Genomic DNA, 18,537 nt, shown 5'->3' with positions numbered 1-18,537 from the left:
TCAAGCCATAGTTGATTCCTTGAAACACAACAGATAAGGATGAATGACTCCCAGATTGCTGCCACCAACCGAGAATCAGACCCATTTAGGAGTTGAAATAATGCAGAGACTTTGTGCACAGCGGTTGCCCTTAGAGCTAGATGTTCACATAACCATTTAATTTTAACGAGGTGTTGATCTTATTAGGCTTCTGTTTAAAGAGATACCTCATTTACAACATGCTTCGCAGTGAGAGACAACATAATTGGGAATGAACCCTCAAGATGAAAGACAGTGACTTTGGTGAACAATTAATGCACTTCCACTACTTAGACCCAAACAAACATTTGCTATGGAGTGACTAAAATAAACCCACCATCTCAGTATCAGCATCGGTAACTAATACTGGAACTTATTTGTACACCGACTATAGTCCAATTGTGTTAATTAAAACGATGTTCTCACTCATCAACAGCTGCTTTCAAGTCGCTGCAGGTGATCATCTTTTTTTTTTGTTCCAAACAGTGTGACATCTGTTCAGTATTCACTCATTTCTCCTCATGAAGGTCAAACCTTCAATGTTCCTATTATTAGTTTCCCCTAGTGTTCCTAATTAACTGGCTAGTGGATGTATATTCATATTAGGATCATTAGAAGAATGTTTAGCTCAGAAACTTTTGCTTCAACAAAGGTAAATTAGCCATTCAAAGAATATTTCTACAAAGACAAGTTGATTCATAAGCCCATGCTGTTTGGTTTAACCAGTAATCTGAACTTGAACAAAACAGAAACACAACAACACTTTAAATTCTTTTATTAAGGACTTTGTTCTGTACAGCAGTGAAGGAGTTTCTCTGTTCCACACGTTAGCTGGTCAGCAGCTCTGTACGACCGTCTGTACAACAGGAGGTCAAACTTTACCGATGAGGAAATGTGCTGATTACACTGGTCGCTTTTTGTAGAAGGCAGGTCAGAAAGTGAGGCATGGATGGACTGAACACACACCCTCCACACTATTTACAACAAAGTAGCAGACTGGCCCTTGACACAAACCAGCAGACAAAGACCGGCTAAAACATAACTCATTTAAAAAAAAAAAAGTCTTTGAAAAGTCTTTCCAAGCGGAAAAACAAAAACATATCCGAGCCAAGATAATCCATAAAAGGCTCATTAAAAGGCCCATCTGGAGTTTATTTACACTGTCATTTAACTCGAAGCCCACATCTCTCTGAAGATAGATCAGCTGACCTTAATGAGGTCAGAGCTATAATCTACACACACTCAGTCGGAGGGCTGAGCCTGATTGAGGAGGATGACAAAAGGTGGAAACAGGACCATCGTGTTCTCTGCTGCTCTCAATAAATTGTCATTCACAGTCTGACGAGTGCTAAATTATGATCCGAGCATTTCTGGACATGCTATATGTCTAGGAAATAAATTTAACGCAGGGGATATTTATTGTGTTCCAGTGCAGCAGCTTTACTTTTTCATTTGAAAGCTGGTTTGTCGTTGCACATTTGTTTCATTTACTTATTTATTATCTGCAGTGACTGATTTAGTCATTTGTTGAAATGATTCACATCATTTCTGTTATAGGGATGAACAGAAATGGAAATTTGTTGCAGATACTGTTAATGTCTCAGTGAAAAAACAAATCAAATATCAGAGCAGTCAGATTTAATCAGTCATTAGTTTCACGTTCAAACTAAACCAACACAAACATAGTAGATATAAACCAGCTATCTCTCTTAGTGTCTGATTTAGATGAACTCATAATAAAGCACAATCACTTTCCAAGAGCTTCCAACACAACATTCTCAGTCCCAACAACTTTTAAATCCCTTTCTGTCAGCCATCAACACAATGACAACTCTGCGTGGTCCCATGTTCTGTGTGAATAATAAAAACATGGTTAGTGTAGTTAAAAAAAGCTCAACAATACATAGTGAGAGGAAATCTGTAACGAGAGTCGTTGTACATCCTAGTGTTAAGTAATATTTAGTACAGATGTGTGATTGTTCGTCGTATGGTATGTACAACATGTGATTACCCTCTTTATTCAACCTGCAGATTCCTGGTTATATAAATATCTTTTTGCAGCCTGTGACCAGCCGGCTGAAAGGTTTGCTAAGATACAATGAGAAGGCTCAGTATTTGCTTAATGTTTGAGGAGTGTAAACTCAGGAGTATAAAGGTTACTCAAAAAAAAAAAAAAAAAAAATAGAAATGCCTCGGAAATCCATAAATATCTTTGTAAATTAAATGCTTGCATAAAAGCCTTCTCGATTTCTACTACTGCATGTGTAGCTTTCAGACAGTAGCACAAGCAGTTCCTCTGTTGTACCACTAGAGGGCACCACCAGGTGCAGTTAGAGAGGAAAGAAGGCAGCAGGTTCATGTAAACAACCACACGGGGTGAATGTGGTTCCGTCCCAGAGACATTAAGAGACAAAATAAAACTGCATCATGTGAATGTAGATGATGTGCGGCAGCAGAAACATGTAACTGTGAAGCTGCAATAGGCAGCAAATAAAAACCTCACCTCACCTGTTATGACCAATTAAATTTAAGTAGAATAATAATTTGCCAAATGTCTCTCCTCCAAATTATGTAACAAAACTTTATAATAGCAGAAGGCAAGCACCATCCAGAGAAAACTGGCTTAATTTGTATCTGTCATGTGACTTTTTTTTAGGGTCCTTCTGGCATTTAATGTGACATACTGGCACAACGTCCCTGTAGTGCAGTTTTAACACTGAGCCGCTTCAAGTGAAGTGTGATACAAAGAAATGGGAGCGTGCGAGGCAGCCGAGAGAGTGTCTATGTACATATAACAGGGTCATAATCTTTTCCAGTACTCTGGTAAACCCAAAACTTCCTTTTATAATTAGGAATAATCTCTATGTAATGACCGTGTGTTTGTTGAGTCCTTCATGTGGCTCACAGCAGTGGTTTTGGAATAAATAATATTGGTCTGAGTGGTGGCTGTGGGCGATGGTCTAAAGACTGCAGGCTGCACTCACAGTAGTGGATTGTGGTCTTGTAGTGTCCGGTTAACCTTCAGTGTTTTAGTCCACACTAACCCCTTTTACTACTGTGTTCACTCTCATTTCACGGCTTCTTCTCTGCTGTCTTGTTTACATCAGCCTCGCTGTTGAAAATGTGAGGAGCTGCGACATAAAATACACTCTTTTTGTTCTCCCAGCGTGACAATCTCCGCTTCCGAAATTTGCCTGCGGGTGTTGTTGTGGATGATGCACAAAGCCAAAAGAGGACATGAATATCAAAACAACTCATTAAGATGTGGGGGTAGAATACACGAGCAGTGCAAAGGTGCAAAAACAGCAGTGTTTGTTAGGCTTTGGACTGTTGCCTCTTCTAATTACTTTAATTTGTAGATTAAGCCATGGGCCTGGAAACATCTTACTGGTGCACATCAATGATCAAACATTTGCATTTCCTCCTCAAAATTAGGGCCGATTAAATAAAGATGGATTTTTGCTGTCTGCTGCTTTGACTGAACATGTATGGTACCCAGAACTCAACACACGGTCTTTCCTTCCTCAGACACAGCCGAGTCTGCTCCCGTGGGTCGTCTGACTTCACACTTCACGTCACCCATCTCCGGTTCAGCTCTGAGGTCCGAAACATCTTATTGTTCACTTCTAGTCTTAAGCGGCTCTTGTCCACGACCGTCACACCAACACTTATCTGATCCAACTGTGGCCGTTATCTTAGGACTTCTGCTCATCCGTGGCAGCAGGCGCAGCCAGACTCTCCGGCTTCACGATCTGGTAGGTGATCAAGTATTCTGGGTACGCCTGAGGACGAACAATAAATGAAAGAACAAATTATTTCCACTGTAGAAAATTAACATTAACATCTGATTAGTTTTAAATATAAGGACTTGCTGCTTTGCTGTGTTATTGGTTACGTCTACAACATTCAGGTTTTTTGGTTTTGTTATTAACATGGCTCATGAAAATGAATATTTCAGTACTTTACTGTTGCAGCAGTACTCTACCTGTTTGAAAGTGCAAACACAGAATCCCCCCTTCAGTCCCTAAACCACCTTACTGAAAAGGCAGGCGTTACAGTATTTGAGCATTCGAAGTTCTCAAAAAAGGCATCATTTAAAAAGTCCCATGTCAATATACTGTTCACATAACCTGTATCAAGTTCTGCATGTAAATGTACCATGACCTGGATATTATTGGAACTTAGACTGCTCATCTTTTGAGGAAGTGACACTGGTTTCTGAGAAACAGTAATCTGCATTTTTATAGACAAACTTAAAAGATGGGAGAATGTTTCAACTCATTTTACACAAAAAGTTTGTATTGTGTACTGACCTGCTCCCCTCTGTAGATGACGTACTCTGCATACGCCAGACCATTGACGCTGGGACGCCCTATAACGGAGTGGTGTCCAGGGGGTGCGTGGGCCATTTTCATGGCACTGAACTGAAGGAATGACTTACCCAGCGTCACCCTGCAGAAAAGCATCTGTCTGCAAACACAGAACAAAGGCTGTCAATGGCACCAGTACACTAAACAGTGTGAAGTACGTTCTAATAATCATTTTAATCTTGATAAGTTATGAAAAGTGTCTACAAATGGGCAACTTTAAAGTATTTATTCATTCATGTTCTGTAACCACTTGTCCTCTAGAGGACTGCGAGGGGGCTGGAGTCTGACAGCTGTCATTGGGCGAGAGGCGGGGTTCACCCTGGACAGGTCACCAGTCTATCACAGAGGGACAGACAACCATTCACACCTACGGCCAATTCAGAATCACCAATGAACCTAACCAGCATGTCTTTGGATGGTGGGAGGAAGCCAGAGAGAACCCACACAGACACAGGGAGAACATGCAAACTCCACACACATGAGTGTCTCCTCATGGTGACAGGTGCCGTGTGAGGGACGTCTTACCTGTGACACACGTAGCAGGAGCGATCTTTGTGCGTGGGGCATCCTGTTCCTCCACCGATCCCGTACACGTACTGGTTGCTCTTTGACGAGTTCTCAGCAAAATAGATGCCCGCACCAAACATGCCACCAATGTAGGCGTGACGCTCGTCAAAGCCCTTATGGATGATTGCGTTGATGAAGGGAGAACCTGGCAGGAGCAATTTCAGCGAGAAACAAGGTAACTATATTATTCATGACTAAAAGAGTTTGTCTGTTATTGCTATATCACAGTAGTGTCTCTGATTATGCACATTAATGTAAAGAATGCACAGTAGAGACAGAAAAGCTACGATCTGAGAAACTACAATACAGTTGTATAATCACTGGTGCAAGACACAGTTCAAGGCATCACAAAACCCAGATGATTTTCCAGGATTTTCTACTCTAAAGCGAGTCAAGTTCAAAAAAGCTTGACTGGAGTCCTGAGGGTCGTCTTGAGTAAGTCTTGTACTTGAGAGGGGACTGAAAATACAGGAACTTATAGTCAGAGTGTAAGAATGAAAACAGTTCAACACAGAGTTTATTTTGGGGCTGAACCTTGATGTGAAAGTCCACACTGAGTATCACTTCTGTCCACTAAGAGCAAGTGACTGAAGCCACAGGGGAGACAATTTAAATAGAGAGACTCACCACCAGGATGGAGAAACTCTGGTTTAGTGACATACATCTGGCGACAATCAGATTTGACTTATTTTAAAGTCAAAGAGGCAAAACAAACTGAGCTTTTCTGAATTATACAACCAATGTCAACCTGTTACTGTGACAGTGTGGTCTTCTGGTTGTTATGCACTGCCAGTTTCCAAAAGTTTGGCTCATTATTTGCTAGACAAGTTGTATTCAGTCTCCAAAAATGTAATTTCCCACTGGAGTGTACAACCTGGCATACAACAGTGAGTTACAACTTTCGCCAATTAAATTTGTTGGTGAAAATAACAAAGCAACAACATTTTGTAGCAATAAATGGAGGTAAGACTATCTGATTTATTTAACTCATAGGTGAAATGAATGATGAGGAAACCTAGCATGCGGTCCTATTTTCACATGTACATATTTACCGTGAAAGAGCATGCGCTCATTGTGGTGGTTGTGATTCTCGTCTGCAATCTCCTTTTGCCTGTGTGCATATCTCTCTCGTAGCTTTTTATTCACAACCTTCTGGATCTGTAGGAGGGAGGACGACAGGAAGAGATTGAATTTATCATAAACTGAACCGTAAAAAATTAAATTCAGATTTGTCATTTAAAAGAAAAGTGGTTTTGGTGCTCACCTTAATGATGTTGTACCGGCTGAAGACTCCGCCTGCGTTGCCTCCATCGCGGTGTTCTCTGATAGTGCTTTGGAGCTTAGGAGGAAATCAACAGACATGAGACGAACAAACTTGCTTCCAGGTGTGTGAAATAAACTGCTGTATCAGCTGCACTAGAGACTATGACTACAACAGGTTTGACAGATGGAGGCCACTGACATTTTCCCCTCATCTTTTCTGTTTTTCACCAGTTTCTCATTGAGCTAGGGCCAGTGTCACTACTGAGAGCATGAGGCGATACCTGCACCCTACTGAGGTTGCAAAGGCAGCCCCCCCCCCCCTGGATGTCACATCAATACGTGCTATTTCCAGAAGGTCTGCTGTTTCTCCAGAGAAAATGACCTCCAGCCGGCCACTGGTGTTAATGTCTCTGGGCAAATCATCAGAAAAAGACTTCATGAGGTTGACCTCAGTCTAGACATCCTCCAGAGGTGGTCACTGCCCAGCATCATGCTGCTCGATTTGCATTGGACACCAGAAATGGTAGGTCCACCACTGGCGCCCTGTGCTTTTCACAGATGACGCACAAACCTCTACAGACTAGACGTCGGCACCCTGACTGCCATTAGGCATCAGGATAAAATCCTTGGACTCATTGTCAGCCATACAAGCTACTGAGTACCGATTTGAGCTGCTGCAATGAAATTTCACTAAATGGGCCTATTATGCCCGTTGCATCATTTGTTTTTGAATTCAGCCCTCTATAGGTTTATAATTATTTAATTTCCATCAAACGACGTGGCATCCTTCCACTCCTGATACATTACTCAGTCCATATCAGTACAGACATCCAGCACGACTTTTTTCTCATTGACACCTAATGTGTTTACAAAGAGCTATTATTTTCTTGAGCAATGTGTATTACAAGTGCCATAACATCAGTGATGAAGCGGAGCAGCAGCTCATTCAGAGTTGATGATACCTGCGGGAAATTTAGATCAATGAAGCTGAAAAGGTGTCACATCAGAAACTATAAAAATTGAACTGCTGCATCTGGATTTACACCATAATGGATCTTCCTGAAGAGGCAACGCAGTGAAGTGATTATTTACTTTGACAAAATTATTTTATACACCTCTTCAGGTAATGAATATATAGTCTAGACCGCATGTCAGTCATTTTTCATGCTGTGAAGCAAGAATTACAGTTGAAATTACCTGTTAAATTTCTGTTACCACCTGACGGTTCTCATTAATTTAGTCAGTTCACATTGATGTCTGCTGTCTCCTTCAATCATTGCTCCTCATTTACAAGAGCATATTATAGTCAGCGGAGCAGACATGCAGCCTCTGGTTCAGGGTAGTGTCGTGCTGTGGTGACACTGTGTGTTTATACGTCCTAAACCACAAGACTGAAATAACTAAAGATCCTCCCAGAGAAATCTGACCAGACTACTAGAAATTCAAGATGGTACAGAGGTAAAAATAACCACCACAACTCAAATGTCTACTGTTTTTGTGTTCCTCCGTGTGGTTTAAGTTGCGCGTGTGTCAAAGTGTGTGCGTACTTCCTCCTCCACAGACTGGAACTCCTTGTCGTCCGGTGCCAGGTCGATCAGCACGGTGCCCTGGCTGGAGCAGTGGAACGTCAGGTACGGGTTTGCCCCTGCAGACACACATGTTCAAAGTAAGCAAAGGACAAACGACGACACTGACCTTAAAAGTGTCTTATTTGTCACCTCCCACCTTTATATATTCACTAGTTGTTGTTTTTTTTCTGTGAGTTTACTGACCTTGCTGGCCTCCCAGCAGCCTCTCGATGCCCTTGATGAGTTTGTGTCTGTGGCCGTAAGCATTGATGCCGATCTCTTTCAGCTCCTCGTGACCCATGTCTGCCAGCACATCCAGTGAAATCTGCAGGGTTACCACAAACAAGTCACGTCAGTACTCCTCCCAAAAGTATGTAAACTCACAGGAAAATAGCACTTCATCACCATCATAATATTCACCAATTATTCTGCCCAGACTTCTAATTATACATATGTCAAACTAATTAATTTGTGTTTTTTTAATAGATTTAACTGATGGACTCTGCACAAACTAAAAGAGGACATCACAATTGAACAGCAGGTTGTGCAACAGCTGATTATTAAAACTAGTAATGATAATGAGCCCAATGATCTAAGACATATTGCAGAGACAATAGGTCTGACAAATATTCATGAATAACAGCGGCAGCATGCAGAGAAGGTCAATGAATGGATGGCAGTAATCAAGCCATTGATATGCAAATGTCGGTGAAATCATCTCCGCTCTCCTGAGTTTGTTCAGGGAGAGCAGAGATGACATTCATCCTGGAGGCAGAGATAACTTTCCTCTGCGCTGCAGTGATCACTGACATAGGTGTAAATCATCACAGCTTATAAATACTCAGACATTCACAAGGCACTTATAAGCAAAACAGAAACCTGTCTGGCACCCAGCGTTTATCTAAATATAAAAACCTGATTTGGTTTGTGAGTCACAGCAAAGTGACGTGAACTTCAGCTGTTTGCTTCTACCGAGAAAAACCATTTGATGCAATCATGTAAAATGACCGCGAGGCCCATGAACCTGCTTCTCACCAGTCTGATGCGTCAGTCGGCTATTTACCACAGAACATCCATCTACGTGGCTTCTGAATCCTCCAGTACTTTACAATCTTATTCAGTTCAGAGCGCAGAACAGTTATTTAGATCAAAGCTGGACATCATGTATCGTTAATGCTTTTCTCATGTCACTGTTCTCTATTTGAAAATCAAACTGTCAGCTACATCATCCCTTCATCTAGTTACTTGATGTTCAGACTGTTATCAGCTTTGTGAGTTTGATGCTAGGAACCAAAGCAGGTCCCTACTGTGAGTGTTTGTTTTACTGTTTTAGTTTTTTATGTAATGCTGGTAAAACACACACAAAAAATGTAATAAAAGCAGCATGTAATGAGTGGGTTTTATAATCATCCAGTATTTTTGAATGTTCATCAGTGGATTCGATGTTTGTTTCTTCAAAGCTCGGAGTTCTGCATGTTATTCTGAAGTATGAGTGTACTTTTTTATTGACAACCACCCCCTCAATATCATCCTGAATCATTCTCATTCTGAATATTAATAAAGACCTGTTTCCCTTCAGGGGCACCAAAAATAAATTTAAGTCACGCACACAGAAACAGCCGTACCCTCCGTATTGTTCCGGCACTGCTTTCTATACGTCGCCTTTAGCCAGCTGTCACCTTTCAATGTCACTGCTTTCTCGTCTTTCTGTCACCCCGTCTGTCCTTTACCATCCTGTCTCTGTCTCTTACCTCCATCCGTGTCTTCAAGCATCTCTTCTCATTAATTTGTCCTTATTTTCTTTCTTTTTTTCTTTTGCATCACCTTGTTTTGTTTTAGTTTTACTTCCTCATTCTGTGCCTCTCACTTTTAATACTTTTCAGTTCTAAAATTTAGATTTAGAAAGCAAGATTAAGAGTGTACAGTCATGCTAGTTAGCGTCATGCTCAAGTTCAATGCTAAAGCCACTGAGCTAATATGTTCATCAACAAGCCGATGCTAAGCAGTTTTATACCCACACCTTACTGGTATAGGGTGTTAGCATGCTAGCATTTGCTAATTAGCACTAAATCAAATTACATGTGGGGCTGCCATTAGATTTGCAGCTGTGTAGCCACACATGCTACTCATAATACATAATAAATATAAAAGTTCTGAAGGAGCTACAGTTCATTCTGAGGATGTGTTGACCACTGAATGAGGCAAGTGATATGTTTCAGTGTGAACCAACAGACGCGAGTGAAGAGGTATGGTCACACCGTCACGTTTCAAGTATGACATGAGGAATGTAATAAAGAACCAAGAAAAGTGAATGAACTAGCTTCAAACAATATTGTATCAGTGTCTAACCCTGGAGGAAATAACTTTGTCTTTACATCCTTCACAGGTTCATGAATCATCACAACAATTGTGTTTGTGTACCTGTTCCCGTTGGAAGATGTCTCTGAGGTGTTCCAGTCCCAGACTCTTTAAGAACTGGTTGATGGTCATGTCGAGCAGAGCTACAGAGACACAGGAAGGTCGTCCGGGTTATGAGGAGCTAAGAAACAATCACCCTGATGAAAAACACAACTTGAATGCTTGTGCATGTGTTCATTTGCGTACTTTCTCCTTCCTTCCTGTCAGACCCAGATGCTCCGTCTGCGATGCCAGTGGCCCCGGCCACCGTGATGTCACTGAGGGGTGTGGTCAGGTTGTCTATGCTGCTGGCTGCTGATAGGCAGGACGGTGAGGGAGAGGGAGAGATGACCACGCCCCCGGCCGCACCTGTACTCACCACAGTGGCGCTCACCTGAGTAGGAGGCAGAGGGTTTAGTTTAAAGGATCGTGAAGTAACTCTTGCAGTTTACAAAATGTAACTGAAACTGACAGAGCCGAGTTTGAAAACAGTGCAGAAACTCGAACTGTTTTGACTCCTTCCAGTTTAAGCTGCTTTCATCCATTGAGCTCCTCCTGATTTAGCTACTTCCAGGACTCTAAAGTCTGTTGACGTTTCAGTTGCTTTCATCTCTAACACTCCTGCTCCTCTCAGGTTTTTGTTTTGGTTTAGTTGAACTGCTGACAACATTTGCATGTTAACTGACAACTAAAGTGTCTGAACAGTTGAAGCCCGAACCTGAAATTTCAAATGCCTTCAGCCTTCGCACTCGAACTGACACCAACACTCTTGTCGACACTAACACGTCCGCTTCGGTTTAAATGTGATGCAAGGAAAAAAGCTTTCTCTGCATTTACAGTTTTTTTGACCGTCGTTTAATGACACTCACCACCGTGGCCTGTGGTTTTAAACAGCTTGGCAGGGCGTCAGGTGGCATGGCATCGATTAACAAAGCCCTGATGTCATCAGCCTGCAACAGACAAACACAAACAATGACAAAGTGCATGTGGACTGCTGTATGATTTATATATGGCCTCTAAAACCCACCTCAACATTTGTTTGTATATTTTTACATTCTTATACATTTGCAAACCATTTTCTTCTTCTTTTATAGTTTTATAATGTATAGTTATGTAATGCTTATGTTTGAGTTGACAGAGTCTGTGAAGAGAGACAAGAAACCACTCGGTGTGACAGCAGCAAAAGGCGTAGCCTGGAATCAAATCAAAGTGTGGGCTACAGCCTCAGTTTATGGTGCATCTACTAAACCAGGGAAGATATTGAGGAACCCCCAATGTTGGTATTTTCTACAGTAGTCACCAGAGTCACCAACCAAACTCATCGGGGCCACATAAACAGAAGTCTTTGGTGTTATTTTTATTAATTTTAGCCACTATGTTCCCTGGCCAATCAAAACCCAGAAGCATCATATATGTATTATTATGGGATGAGTGAATTCAATTTCGGCTTGTGTTGGCAAGTTTGTTTTCTCCTGTGTTTCAGCTGATAGGAAGCAATTACATTTCCATGGAAACAAATTAAATTCCACGGTGCTCAGATAATATGCACGTCACTGGTTCTCTTCTGTGTATCACAGCCCACCCACGTTTTGATTGGCCCCTCGTTAGAGCAGATTCAGTTCCCAGTGGAGCGACTCAAGACCAACTTCTCGCTGCAAAACTTTTATGAGCGGGAGAAGTCGGGCCGCTTTTCACGCCAACACTTTCTAACTTGAGGTTACTTGTGTTTTGTTTTTTGTTGTTATTTTCGTGAATTAACAGCCAAGAAGCTTGAACGAATGATGGCACAAGCCTGCGCTCTGAGAAGTTGTTGCAAAACTACACGTCTAACATTTTCAATATGGAATAAAATTGTGATAATTTTACAGTTGGCTGTTGGTCAAGTGGATTATTAAGAGCTGTTTCAGTACTCGGTTGAGTTTTGATGGTCAGTCAATGAACTGACTGTTTAGAATTCAGTGCATCCATTAAATAACTTGTGTAACTTTTTGAAGTACGGATTCAAACTGTAGCAGAATGATAATTTCTACATAACAAGCCTGTGGACGTCAGCTGCAGTGATGTGTAGTTTTCTAGGGAACAAGGATCCGTGTGATCTCATTAGGAAACCTCATTAGAATGTGAAGAAGTTAGGAAGCTGTCTCTTCCACTATCGAACCTTCTGCAATGTCTCCTCATGGCGCTCCACTGTCTGAAGAGTTAACTATCAAAGTATCAATTTAATCTGCTGATGTGCTGACTCATGTATGAGGGTCCTACTGGGAAGACGTCACGACTGAGAGTGAGAAAAATCCCAAAGAAAGCCTCGTGTACCGTAGCCAAGTCCAGCGGTGTTTGCCCCTCCTGGTTCTTCATGGTGGGATCGGCTCCATGGGCCAACAACAGAGCACAGAGCTGTGTCCGGCCTTTCTGGGCCGCCTCGTGGAGGGGAGTGAACGCCCACTTGTCTGTGGCGTTAACACACGTGTTGTACTTGATGAGCAGGGCAGCTATGTCCACATGCTAAGGAAGGCAGGATAGAGAAAAAGAAACGGGAGAGATGTAAAGCGGAGGACAAAGAAGAGTGAGGAGGAAGTTGGGGGAGGGAAAGACAGAAATAAAAAGTGTTAGCGAATGGCTGCTTTAAAATCATGATAAGAAACTTCTCTGGAAGAAAAAGTGTGAATTATTAACTCCATTGTGACCTCTCCGTTTTGTCTCACTGCTCCTTCATTTCCTTATTTCCCTGCTCTTCTCCCTCATCATTTGTCTCCAGCTCTTGTCTTTGTGTCAAACACAATGCAGTTTGTGTTTCAGTAACAGTGGGAGACGGTCCAGCAGTGTGTGTGTGCCTTTCCAAAACGCAGAGCTCATCAAGCTTTCATGTTAACATGTGTTTCCTGACTCTGTTAGGAGGAGGATGCTGACAACCTATGGACGCTGCGCCATTTAACGACCACCGACGGGAAATTCAGACTTCTCCAGTATGTTAACAATGATGAGGAAATAAGTCGGGCTCTAACAGTCAAACATTACAAACACAATATCAAAATATCTGCTCCTAGTTACTGAGCACTTAACAGCAACGACAACAACAACAACAACAATGGAAAACATTGAGAATATTAAGTGCTAAGGACTTTAAACCATTATTTTCATTATCTATTTAAAGGCCCTATCAAAGACTATAAATTATGTAACTGGAAAGAGTGAACGGGGCCTAAGGTAAAATACTCAAATTTAATTTAAAATTGAACAAAGCGCAAGATCTTCACCACTGAGAAAAGAAAAAGACTTTTTGTCTTTGTAAATTAACAGCTAACGTGTTAAAAGTAAAAGTAAAAAGTAAAGGCAGAGCCGAACTCAAACTGTGTAGTGTTCTAGCATGTGTGTACACGTCTTACCCCGTATGAAGCAGCGTTGTGCAAAGGTATCAGTCCTCCTTTGTCCTGCGCATTCACGTCGGCTCCATGTTCCAACAGATACTCTGCTACCTCCAGGTTGTTGTAGCCGGCTACAGAGCAGGGCAGAGAAACACAGCAGAGCAGAAAGAAAGACGAGTGAGGTGAGACAGATACATGGCGGAAAGGACGAGACACAGAAACGGTCAGGTAATGAGAGAGGTGGAAGTAATGATAAAGACACAGAGACTGTCTGCCTACATCAGCAGCAGCGTGACAGCACAGTATAATCATCTTTTCCTATTACAAGCACATTAAGGCAGAGGGTGCGTGGGTGTGTGTCTAAATGGTCAGAAAAAAGTGGAAAAGAAATCAGACCTACAAATTTAATTAAGATATACTTTGTCTAGCTATGGAAATTCTCTATATATGTAAAATGCATGTTAACAAGTTGTGTGCAACGCAAAAGCAAATTGGTTTCATTTCCAGATCATACAACTAAACAATGCAGAAATCCAATTTTGGCAATTTTGACATTGGCAAAAAACCATTGTGCAAATCAGTGTATGCATTCTTCAGTTGCCACATGTATGTTTTGTGAGATTACAGCGACCTTTTGGCCAAAATCCTTGATCAAAGTGAACCTTATAAAAGGTCTGTGCTAGAATGAATTTGTTTCAGATCTGAAGAAATTCCATCAAGAGTCCCTGGGATACGAGGCTCAAAAGAACAGGCCACACAGACAACCTGAACATTTTATGCCTAAGGCCGCTGCCGTCTCCAGCGCCGAGGACTACAAACAGCTGTTATAAAATTCCTTTATGGTGCATGGCTGGAATATTTGCATTATTCATGTCTGGGTGTGTCACAACACTTAATGGGAATCTTGACAGGAAAATATTAGAAGAGCACAAAGGCAAACCACATAAAATATCTAATTACTGACCCCATGCAACCTTTATTTAAAATAAGCAAACATACATAAATCCTCACTTTCAATATTTATTTGTCTACAGTTTAAACAGAAAGAAAAGTGCTTTAATGTAAATTTATGGACGATTAGATCAGCGTGAATCTCATTAGGTGTGTGTGTATATGCCTGTGAGCTGCTACAGCAGCTCTCATCTCTGAAACATGTCAGGATGATTACAGATACTGAATATATACATAACAACGTGTTTGTGTTCTTTTCAGGGTACAAGCATTATCTCGGCCATCAAGACTTAAAGACATAATGAAGCTGGTGAGAGTCATGGTTATTCTCGGGAAACTGCTCCAGCTAAACATTATGACATATTGATCGATAAATGCTGGTAAATATTAAAATGGAAAATGGTATAACGGCCCAATAGCACAAAGCATCCATGCTCACAGCTGTAGCAATAAAGAGGAAAAGTTGAAATAGCTCAACGCACGTGACTGCAACAGGAACAATAGGACCAGTCTGACAGTCAGAGAGCGCATGAATGTGTGTGCTTGTCTAAATGTTTTTTTGATTGGTCAGAATCTTGCAGAAAAGATTGGAGGTTAGGAAGTCAGAAAATAATGGCATTGAAACTGGAGCATCAGGAGTAAATATGGGCAGTGGAATTTACTGTTGTTCTATGGTTAATGTATCACTCAGTGCGTTTACATGCAGAGCTTAATCGAGCTATGCTCAAAATTCCACTTTCTCACTACAGTCCTTGTCCCAGTTTACATGCAGCGCAAGAAAATCGAATAACTGTTCTCCTCCTCCACACTAGGTGGCGATACGTGTCTTTTCAGCGGGTTAATACCACATTAATACGGCCCGATTTCCAGCTGGCCTATTATGTGATATAATAAAAAAGAGTCGTTCATGCGGCGGAATGGCATTCAAACAACAACCAGACGGATAATAGTAAATTTTTTAATCATGTACTTAATGTTCACGCTACTTCTGGTGCAGGTAAGATCTGTGTTATCCCTCAGATGGCTCCGTTTCTCTTCTTCTTCTTCTGCGATCGGCTTTCTTGGATGTTTTTGTTCCGGGGTCACACGCTCCGATTCAATCGCATTATCTGGGCGTCTCAATGTCGAATAACGAGAACTCCGATTTTAATCGGAGCAACGTGTTTACATGCACTTAAGTTCTCCTGTTATAGTCCGATTAAGGCAATAATTAGTTTTTTCACGTGCATGTAAACGCACTGAGTGTTATGTAGGTGAACAACATGTACAGATTGATGGAGCCTCTATATGCTTAAAAGTGAACTGCTGGCACGAGACACCTCCAAAGGAGAAGATGCATCCTGGAGGCATACAACAACAACCTATTGACAGTTCCTGGTTATATTATAACATGCGTAGTCAGATCAGTCCTTAACTTGTGCCCTTGCTATAAACAAACTGCTCCAGGAAGCGATCTGAAGTGCTCAGAGACCACCCTCTTCAGCCGGTCTCAGCTCGGTTGATGCGATGAGGGGCAACGCTGCCAGTTTCACAACTACAAACTAGGTGTGAGACCAACTGATGTGGAGGTGACATTGAGGCGCTCACAATTCCCAGTGATAATAACTCTTGAGCGTCCTTATAAAAAGCGTGTGCTAAAATATACTCACAACCATTATCAAAAATGGTGTGATTAGGAAGTCTTTGGTAAATGGCAAAGTTAATCAACAAATTGATTCTGCGCGTAAACCTCTAGTTGTCTGGATGTGTTTATTGTTCTTGGCGTTGCGCAGTAACAAAATCCAAGGTCAGCTTTTACTGACATGCTCTAAGCCGGAGTGATTGGCATCTGTAAACAACCCACGCCTCAAGGTTGCTTATTTCAGGGACATGCTCGGTATAACTTGATAAAATGACCTCTTTCTGGAAGCACATTACCTGCGAGGTGCAGCGGAGTTGAGTTGCGTCCCTGCGTGTCACGACAGTTGATGTTGTCGGGGCTACACAGCTTCTGTACCCTGGCCAGGCAGCCTTTCTTAGCAGCATCCAGCAGGGCAGCGTCTCCTCTCAGCAGGTCCTGGATGTCGGTGTCCCCGTCCTTCACCAGGTCCAGGGGCGTGTTGCCGTCCCTGTTCTTCTTGGTGGGGTCTGCTCCATGCTAGAGAGGAAGACGCCGAGACAGAGAAGTTGAGGACGGAAAGATCGGCAATCGCAGGCAAATATGTTTAAGAAATATTTATCCACTGTGTGTTATTGTAAACTAATACCCAACATCAAGGTTTGCGATTAAATGTAAAGAAAAAATCTGTCTAAAATTTCCATTATGTGAAAAGTCAAGCCGATGATTAGTTAAATAATATATCACAGGGAATTCTTCAGGGTCTAAAGAACAGAGGTTGCTAGAAAACATCAGCTACTCTTAACTAAAAAAAAATCCCAAATCTTTCCAACCCCAGTGGAAGCGTTTCACTTAGTCGAGGAAGACATCACGACAAGTGATGAGAGAGAAGAGGACGAAGGTAATTCACTGGAGAGCAGGAGAGACGGAGAAAGGGGAGGAGGTGGAGAGGTGAGTGCAGGACACCCAGTGAAGTGGAAAACACCACATCCTCTGGGGATGAGGGGAAAGCAGACATTTTCAACGCTCAGCTGTCTCCTAGGTTACGTTTTAACTTGTCACGTCGTAAGTTTTGAAATCCACTCATGTTGTTGGACCTCTCCCCTGGGTGTCCACTGCTGGCCCCAAACTGTCCATTATCTACCTCTAATGGCCGTACCGCTACCCCCGTCACGCTTCTCACATTCAATTATCTCTTTGTTTTAATAACGCTCTTATTGTGATTCATTCTCAATCCGGGAAAATTAGAGTGGAAATGATTGGGGACATTTACAGGTAAACAAGGATAAAATATTTCTATTTCTATCAGTCAACCATGCATGGAAGCTATAATATGCAGATAATTATCTGGCTCACAGGAGCTGCATTTGAGATTATTTTTGTAAAATAATAAACACACAAAGTATGTCTGAAGCTGATGCAACTGTCACTGATTTAATTTGAAGTACTGCAGCGTGCGATCAAAGGATTAAATAGATAGAGGGGGAGTCAGAAGATTCTTTTCTCTTGGGAACCACAAGTATCTGTTCAAAAGTTAATGGCAATAGATTGAATAGATTGAATAGATTGTGAGGCACATCAGTTTGGAACAAAACATTCCTCCAGCCATGCTGCCAGTCTGGCTAAGAACATTAGAGAAGAGCAACAGCAAACATGATTCAGCAAGCAAAATAAAGTCACCGAAAGAAACTTTTATCACCAGAAACTCCAAAATCAAAGTCCCACTGCTAAGACACACTTGGTCTCTAGCAAGACGATGCAACATCACACCAAGATATTTCGCCAAGATTATAAATCATTCACACTTTGATACCAAGCGCTAACAAGACAGATTCCACTTTAATTAAGCAGAAATACATTTTGCTTTTACACATCCCCCCTAACAAAGAAGATGCTCATACATTTGTCTCACAAGATGGCTAGACAACAGCATGTTGGGAGTTTTATTCTGCACAAAAATCCAACACAAAAAGGAACGACTGAAAGTTGTCAACAAGCAGAGCAGACCCACCCCTCAACACCTCGTAGAATTTATTCAAAACGAGAGAACGGCTGCATCCCGAGGCCATGGCAGATTAACACCAATGTGCAGGAACACTCTGTTTCTTCTGTGCATGAGCGTGTCAAATGAGAGCGCACAAAAGAATCACAGCCACATGCATAAAATCCGACTTAATTCAAGACTGCGAGAATTTTCTAACCAGAATGAAAGAAATGGCAAACTTTCCCCCCACCATGGACAATCAATCACCGATCTATGTGTCTCTAACCTTGCAGACTTCGTATTGCAAGAGCTGAATCCACCATCAGATCGGTGTAATAGTATGCCCCGAGGCAACTGCTCTATCTCTGAACTTGTATTGAAGGCAGTAGCTGGGATTTATCTGCACATGAGGCCCCACACACTGACAGTGAGGAAAGCATCAGATCTACTGCTGCTATGT

The 18,537-nt window shown here is 41.8% G+C and overlaps 1 protein-coding gene and 1 long non-coding RNA gene across 3 annotated transcripts in view; one reads left to right on the top strand and one right to left on the bottom strand.

Moving 5' to 3' along the window:
- Positions 1-776: 776 nt before the first annotated feature.
- Positions 777-18,537, bottom strand: part of LOC124996552 (poly [ADP-ribose] polymerase tankyrase-1-like) — a 79,314-nt gene continuing 61,553 nt past the window's right edge. For both annotated transcript variants that reach the window (XM_047569694.1, XM_047569695.1), the window contains 13 exons: positions 16,414-16,633; positions 13,567-13,676; positions 12,497-12,685; positions 11,053-11,133; positions 10,391-10,577; positions 10,208-10,287; positions 7,991-8,111; positions 7,766-7,863; positions 6,220-6,294; positions 6,008-6,113; positions 4,914-5,100; positions 4,332-4,488; positions 777-3,800 (listed from right to left, as the gene is read on the bottom strand). In XM_047569694.1, coding sequence (XP_047425650.1) covers positions 3,714-3,800; positions 4,332-4,488; positions 4,914-5,100; positions 6,008-6,113; positions 6,220-6,294; positions 7,766-7,863; positions 7,991-8,111; positions 10,208-10,287; positions 10,391-10,577; positions 11,053-11,133; positions 12,497-12,685; positions 13,567-13,676; positions 16,414-16,633 — 1,698 coding nt within the window. In that variant the 3' untranslated portion in view covers positions 777-3,713. The remainder of the gene's footprint in view (positions 3,801-4,331; positions 4,489-4,913; positions 5,101-6,007; positions 6,114-6,219; positions 6,295-7,765; positions 7,864-7,990; positions 8,112-10,207; positions 10,288-10,390; positions 10,578-11,052; positions 11,134-12,496; positions 12,686-13,566; positions 13,677-16,413; positions 16,634-18,537) is intronic.
- LOC124996553 lies at positions 6,551-9,769 on the top strand. The gene is made up of 3 exons (XR_007110864.1): positions 6,551-7,849; positions 8,073-8,156; positions 8,273-9,769. It is a non-coding gene; the product is annotated as an uncharacterized LOC124996553 (long non-coding RNA).

The sequence above is a fragment of the Mugil cephalus genome, chromosome 19 (genome assembly GCF_022458985.1).
Source record: "Mugil cephalus isolate CIBA_MC_2020 chromosome 19, CIBA_Mcephalus_1.1, whole genome shotgun sequence".
NCBI lineage: Eukaryota > Metazoa > Chordata > Actinopteri > Mugiliformes > Mugilidae > Mugil > Mugil cephalus.
Note: the sequence above shows the minus strand (reverse complement) of the source record. Positions and strands in the feature narration are given on the sequence as shown.